Below are 7,088 nucleotides of genomic sequence, written 5' to 3' on the forward strand. Positions count from 1 at the left end.
AGCTGACTTGAATACATCCAGTCCCTCCAGAAGTTCCCTTTTAGTATTCTTAGGCCACATGTATCTTATGCTAACAGAGGTCAGTGTCCAAGTTCTTTATTGCTGAAAATCAGTAGTGCAGTGGCTACCTTTACATAATAGCCTAGTAGTTAGATCAGTTTCCCTCCATAGGCCATCTATACCTGCAGATGTTGAACCCCAAATTTCCCCTATCCTAGGAAACTTTTCTACTGCCAGGCTTGAAGCTCAGCTGAACTGAAGGCATTTTCTGCCCCTCCTATTGAAGCTGGTCACTGCACATAAAGGGTTGCAAGATTCCTGGAACCACAGGAAGAGCAAGCAAGAGGCAACATAACACTTCCTTGGAGAGGGAGGAAGGAAGGAAGGAGAGCCTCGTGCTTTGGTCCCTGCTTCCAAGTTCTGCTTAGCTCTTTGATTTAGTGTCACAGAATCATAGGATTGGAGGGGACCTAGACATCAGGAAGCACTACTTCACAGTCAGGGTGGCTAGGATCAGGAACCAATTTCCAAGGGAAATGGTGCTCGCTCTTACCTTGGGGGTCTTCAAAAGGAGGCTAGATAATCACCTAGCTGGGGTCGTTTGACCTCAGCATTCTTTCCTGCCCATGGTGGGGGGTTAGACTTGATGAACTGCTCAGGTCCCTTCTGACCCTACTAACTATGAAACTATGAAACTCTTGTGCTATCTAGTCCAGCCCCCATTGGGTTAATTGGAAAAATGCATGAACAGCAAGCCAAATTCAACAGGAGTGGGGATTGCTCCCAACCAGGCTAACCTCTAACTTAGAAGGTGGGAGGTGTTATAGTGAGAAAGGCCTAGGACCCAAGTCTTCCCCCTTCTAGGTAAGAGTAATAATCACTGAGGCCATGGACAGGCATTCTATTTGTAGCAAGAAATGCACCCTTTTAGTACTGCAGAAAGAGAGACTACAGTTTTGCAAGTGGTTTATTTTGGATAAAACATGGTGATGAAATGTTAGCTCTTTCCCACAGCAATTTATTGCAACATGATGGTTTTCGGCGCCACATGAAATACCAATATAGTTAGTCATACAATTAATCATAGTGCCACAGGGTGTGCCTTGGTCCTCCAGCATCCCAGGAGGCTTTGCTGTTTGCCTCTCACCCCCTACCACATCTCCAAAGAGTCTGTCATTCAAGCCAAACTCTTCTGTCCCTAGGGAAGCAGAGTTGGGCTTATAGGTTGCCAGGTGGATTTTTTGTTTTGTTCTCTTCTACCTACAACAGAAACATGGCAGGAATTCACCTTCTAAGCCTTTCTGCATTGCAAAAAATATATGTTCCTGTTGTGTCAGCATCTTTGGTATTATATACAAGCCACAGGAGAATCCTGAAGATTCTTAGTGCTTTAGATGAATGCCTGTCTATACCCCAAGTCAGTAGGGGCCAGCCATTTTGGCAGGCATGCCACAAATTAGCTCTGCACCCTCCCCAAGTGATTAACGTTTCTGTGAGTTTATATGCAAGTGTAATAATACAGAAGTTCTGTGCTTCAGGAGGGGTGATGTGAGAGCCTTGCATGAAAGATGTACAAATGCAAAATATTTTTCTTACTAATTTTCACTTGCTGAATTTGAAAAATACTATAGGAAAGAAACTGACATGTGAGTGTGAAGTAGTAAATACAGAAAAGGCTAAGGGCTAAATCCTTTAAAAAACTTAATCACCATTTAGGAATATTAAACCAAAATTGTGATACCAAAAATGCCTGCTCAGCTTCTGCCTAATTCTGCAGGTGATTAATTTATGAGGCACTTCCTTGTTTGACCTGTAAATTCCTCAAGTGCACATATAAAGCTGCCCTAGCCAGAACAGCTGGGCACCTAGCACTTGGTTAAACCCATTTGGTATCATAAATGAAGCAGAAGTCCTCTGAGGGGGATATGTATAATTGTCTAGAAGCTGGAATTACGTGCCCAGTTCCCTCTACAACCTGGATAGGATTCAAGCCTATATTCCCCCACCTCCTAGCAGAGAGTCATAATCTCCATCCTGTACACTAGTCTCAGTGGGAACACTTCTCCCTTCCTTTGGAATCTGTGCTATTGTGCAGAAAATTGTTCAGGATTAACTGGGGCAGGGATAGTGTGAGCAAGAGGAAGCATAGTTTTGTAAATTATTGGTTAGTCTATTTAGGCCAGGTATAGATGTTACACACAAACCGGCATAAGTGACTGAAAACTGGCCTACACCTGTAAGTAAACAGAAGTTCAAGGCACATAGACTGTTTAAAAATGGAGGAACCCAATATAAGATAGACCTGGATGTATGTATTATCAGACTTAATAGGTTTGGGTTAGACTAGTCGATTGAACTCCAGATCCCCTGCTGACTTAAGTTAGGTCACAGTCTGCCAGCATCTTGGGTACCTTTGTGACTGCCCACTTCCCACTTCACATAGAGGTGCACTGGAACTTGGTTCTTGCTTGGTTGCTCTGAGCTGTCAGCCTCAGCCTCAGGTGGTAGGAGGGAGCATCTGTAGCTCTGTATTTTTCTATCTGTATTTTTCTGTATTTCTTTCTATCTATTTTTATACAAGTTCCCCAGGTGAGGGACCATGATGCTCTGCAGTTGGAAGGACTGGGTCCCTTGGAGCCCAAGCAGGCAGTGGCAACAGGGCAGGGCAGGGCAGCCAGAGTGAACAAGTGATGGCTGCAGGCTGCTGTACCGTGTGCGGGGCTGTGGCATGGAGGGGTGGAAATTGGAGCTGCAGCTACCATTTTCCTGAGCTACTGCTACTGATTCTGGCACTGGTGCTTGGCAGGGTATGACATGGGGTTTCATGGGGTGGAGGGGTGTGTGTGTTAGTCAGCCAGAAGCAGTCAGACAAATTTTCCCCATGCCTGGTTCTGCAGTGGCAACAGCAGCTGGCTGAGGATGGGGGTGGGGTAGGGGATACTCCTTCCCTGGGTGCCTAAGGCAGAAAGGCCATTGTCCCTTTAAGGAGCTGAGTATCAGAGCACAGTTGTGTGTGAGTGTGCACGTGTGTAAGTAACACTGAGGAGTGAGAGAAGTGGCTGTGTGTGGGGGTGCACATACCTGTGTGCGTGTCAGTGCTGCTGGCACAGGCATTGTTCCCTGATGGCACTCAGCCAGCTCCTCTGCTACTCTCAAGCTTGTCTTTGTTATTCAGAGCTCTCCATCTGATGTGGCAGCTGCAAGCAAAATGCTGATCTAGGATCCCCACCACTCCCGGGCTGGGATGTGGGGATGGACACACATGTGCACATGCATGCATATACACACACACACCTCCCCTGCCATCCTCAGCTGTTTAAGTCTTTGCCTTTAGCAGCTCTGGGCTCATGCCCATGCCCTCCCTTGCTCCTGCAAATTCCCCTGGTGCAGAGAGGAGTGGGGTGCCAGCTCCCTCCTTCTTGGGTCCCAGGATCACAGGGTTCATCAGCTGCATGTGCAGGGGCACCCCCACCCTGGCTGGCTTGTCTGCTGCACATGTGTTCACATGGTGGAGGGCTGGCCAAAAGCAAGCCTTCTGTGGGCTCCACTTCAGAGGCTGGGGAAGTGTGAGGTAGGAGGGAGAGAGATCTGGAGGAAGCCTTTGGACAGGGTTGCAGGAAATGGGAGAAACCTCCAAGGGTCTGACCCGCAGCCCAGTCAAGGCTCCTGTTGACTCACGGGAGCTTTGGATCAGGCCTGGAAAATTTTGGGGTAAGGTGAGTTGAAAAGCAGAGTGATGAGCACACTTGGCCACAAGGACTGGGTCTGCCATATGCGGTTGAGTCTGAAGGATGTGGGTGGTGATGGGAGGGAAGGGGAGCTGAGGGAAACCTCCCCCCACAACAGGACAGCCACAGCCGCTCTCAGCCCTGTGGCTCCATTTGCAAACAAATAAGCAAACTCTGCTCCAAAGGGGTTGAGAAGAAGTCAAGAGTAAGTGGAAATAGAGCCATTAAGAGGGTGTCCCCCTGTGCTCCCACCTGGGACAAAGCCCAGGGACCCCATGCTGCCCCAAGCAGGGGCAGGTATGCCTCTCTTTGCTGGCTGCTTGCAGCTGACAGCAGCCTGACAGGTGGCAGGGCAGTGGGGAGAGGCATGTGCCAGGCAGTAGTGGCCGCTGCTCTGCTGCGTTCGGCTACCCTCAGCAGTCTCTGGCACACTGAAAAGCATGCAGGAGTACCCCCAAGCTGTTGGCCTGGACAGTGCAGGCAGCCTTTGTGCCCCTGCCCCATGAAAGAGTGAAATGGTGTTCTTTTGATTCCTGAATTAGTGTAGTTCACATAGAGAAACCTGCGTGAGTTAGTTCAAATCTGCTGCAGGCCTTTTTGGATGTCTGTACCTAGTCTTAGTTTGGAATAGGCAGTTCTATATTCTGGTGACTGCTGTTCTATTTTATTCATTGACTTTTTAATATAAAATACAGGGAAATATAGGTGCCTAATAGGATTCCAGACTGGGGTCTAGGAACCTACAAATTAGGTGCTGAAGCACTTAACTTTCAGATTCCTAGTCTAAAAGCTGGATCTAGCCTTAGCAACCTACTAAGCATCAACTTATGTGTGCAGTTAAGTGGCTGAGACCCATGGCGTGCTTAAAATCTGTACTGAAACATGAAGCTGACTTTGACTGTAGAACTGTTTTACACACAGGTGATGAACTTCCCTTAAGTGTTCGCATTTCTCATGATAAACAGGACAAACTCCATAGCTGTTTGGAGCATCTTTTTGGTCAGGTACGAGGGGGCTTTTTTCTTAGTCTTTTTAATAATATTGATGTATACTCAAGCTATCTAAGTAAAATTAGTTGTAGCAAATGAGCAAATGAATATTTTCTTACTGCTTCAACTTTCTATTACTTAATTGGTTGTCATATATAATTTCTGTTATATGGCTACTGACCCATAATTACCAAAAAGAACAATTCCTAAGATTTATTCTAACAGTCTCAAGTCTTGAGTTCTTAGAGACTCAGTTAAAAGTTAAGTGTATCTCTTTTCCCCTTGTCCATCTTTTGTTAGAGCATACATCCCTATAAAAAGGGTATTCCACTTACAGAAATTTGATCCCAACAGGTAGACTCAATTGTCAATCTTCTGAAAGGACCTGCTGTAGCGAGGGCCTTTGAACAGACAAAGTATTTCACACCCGGACGAGGCCTACAAGGTAACATTTAAATCTAACACTAGAATTCACAAATGGCACAAAGGAATGCAAGGTGGTTGTGTATGAGCATATGGACTCTAAAGAATAGCATCATTTTATTAATTCCTGACACATTTTGGAAAAATTGCTTTTCAAAATCTTTTTTGGTCTTAGTTGGAAAATGATTACATTTTCACTTTCCTTTCATAAATATTACTAAATTTTAATAAATATTATTACTAAATACTCATAAGCATTAACTATTAAATGTTACTTATTCATAAATGTTATTAATAAATACTCTTAAATGTTATTAGTGAATGTTCATAAATATTATTCTTTCATAAATGGTTTTTTTGGGAGTCAATCTTAAATCATAGCCTCTGAACTGAACATAACACAGCTGAGTCTTTGATACAAAGAGTAGGTTTAACATATTACATGTGTTTTAATCTGGTCTGTGTAATTTCTGTATTGGGAACTGGAATTGTTTTTATTTAATTAGTTATTTTATGCCTGGTGTTCAGCATCCTTGTGCATAATTTCTGTTTGTAAAATTGTGTTTGAAAAAGAAGAGACAGCAGTAAAGTATTGCTTTCTATTTAAAATATTCATCACTTTAAATAATCCTAAATGCAGTTTTAAGACCTCAATCCTTCCAACAATGAAGTAAATGCTTAACTTTAAGTACATAAGCAGTAGGCCTGTGTGAATAGAGAAGTAGTCAATTTAGATTTGGATGATTCTGAGGACAATGATTTGATTCATAGATTCAGATTACTGTTCTGAACTGATTTGGCCAAATTGGCTTTGGAGGATTTGGTGCTGATTTGGAGAGATTTGGTGATTTGGATCAGCTGGAGAGAGGCAGGCATGGCTGGGCAGCTCCAGGTTCTCCTGTGGCTCCTCTGGCTGTGCCTGCCTCTCCCCAGAAGGAGGGAGCCATGGGAGGAGCCCCCACAGCTGCCCTGCCCAGCCCTATCCCCAGCCCAGCCCAGCCCAGCCCAGCCTCCCGGCACTTTAAAAAAAAAAAAAAGCCCTGGATACACTGGCTGCAGCAGCAGGGCAACTGGGGCATCTGGGCACATGTGGCAGAGTCCCCCTGCACAGCACGGGGCAGTGGGGAGCAGCAAGGATCACCTCTCCTGCCTGGCACCCGCATAGCAGCTGCCCACGGCTTGGCTGGGTGGCGTGCTCTGCCTGGGAGCTGGGGCTACTGGGACTGAGTGGTGCCAGGCTCCGGCTCACATGTAGAGCCGCCCCAGCTCCTAGACAGTGCACGGCGCCCTGCTAAGCCATGCTGCACCCACGCCATCAGGCAGTTGCCAAGTGGCGGGGGGTGATCCCTACTGCCTCGCACTGCACAGGGGGACTCTGCCATGAGCCCTCAGAGACCCCAATCACCACTGCCAGATTGGGTGAGTATGGGGCTTTAAAAAGAAAAAAAGAAAAAAGGGCTGGGAGGGGGCTGGGGTTGGGCAGGGCAGCCCTGGGGCTTCTCCTGCAGCTCCTCCAGTTGTGCTTGCCTCTGCCCCAGTGGGGGGAGCTGCAGGGGCTATGGCCTGCTGCCATTTATCCAGCCAGTGTGGGGTTGGGGCATGATGCAGGTGCGGCTTACTCCAAATGGCAGCAGAGCATAGCCCCTGCTCCTGGCACTGCTGCACTTGCATCAGCGTTGGGAGTGGGGGCTTTGCCCTGCCCCCACTTCAAGCTGACATGGTGGTGCTGCAGCACTGGGAGTGGGGGCTATGCACTGCTGCCACTTGCCCCTTCTACCTGGAGCAAGCTGCACCTGCATCCCACCCTGGCTGGGCAAGCAGCAGCGGGGCAGAGCCCCTGCTCCCAGCACTGCCACACCTGCATCCCCCGCTCCTCTCCCTAAGTAATGGCTGGGCAGCTTGTCCCAGACCTAATCCCTCCCCCAACGTATAATAGTAAGACTTTATT

The 7,088-nt window shown here is 47.1% G+C and overlaps 1 protein-coding gene across 2 annotated transcripts in view; it reads left to right on the forward strand.

Annotated features, from left to right (window-relative positions):
- The window catches only part of PREX2 (phosphatidylinositol-3,4,5-trisphosphate dependent Rac exchange factor 2), a 397,279-nt gene that overhangs the window by 252,371 nt on the left and 137,820 nt on the right, over positions 1-7,088 (forward strand). For both annotated transcript variants that reach the window (XM_019527766.1, XM_019527767.1), the window contains exons 28-29: positions 4,650-4,732; positions 5,072-5,162. In XM_019527766.1, coding sequence (XP_019383311.1) covers positions 4,650-4,732; positions 5,072-5,162 — 174 coding nt within the window. The remainder of the gene's footprint in view (positions 1-4,649; positions 4,733-5,071; positions 5,163-7,088) is intronic.

This window comes from Gavialis gangeticus, unplaced genomic scaffold, assembly GCF_001723915.1.
Source record: "Gavialis gangeticus isolate Ggan-Ray unplaced genomic scaffold, GavGan_comp1, whole genome shotgun sequence".
Classification (NCBI taxonomy): domain Eukaryota; kingdom Metazoa; phylum Chordata; order Crocodylia; family Gavialidae; genus Gavialis; species Gavialis gangeticus.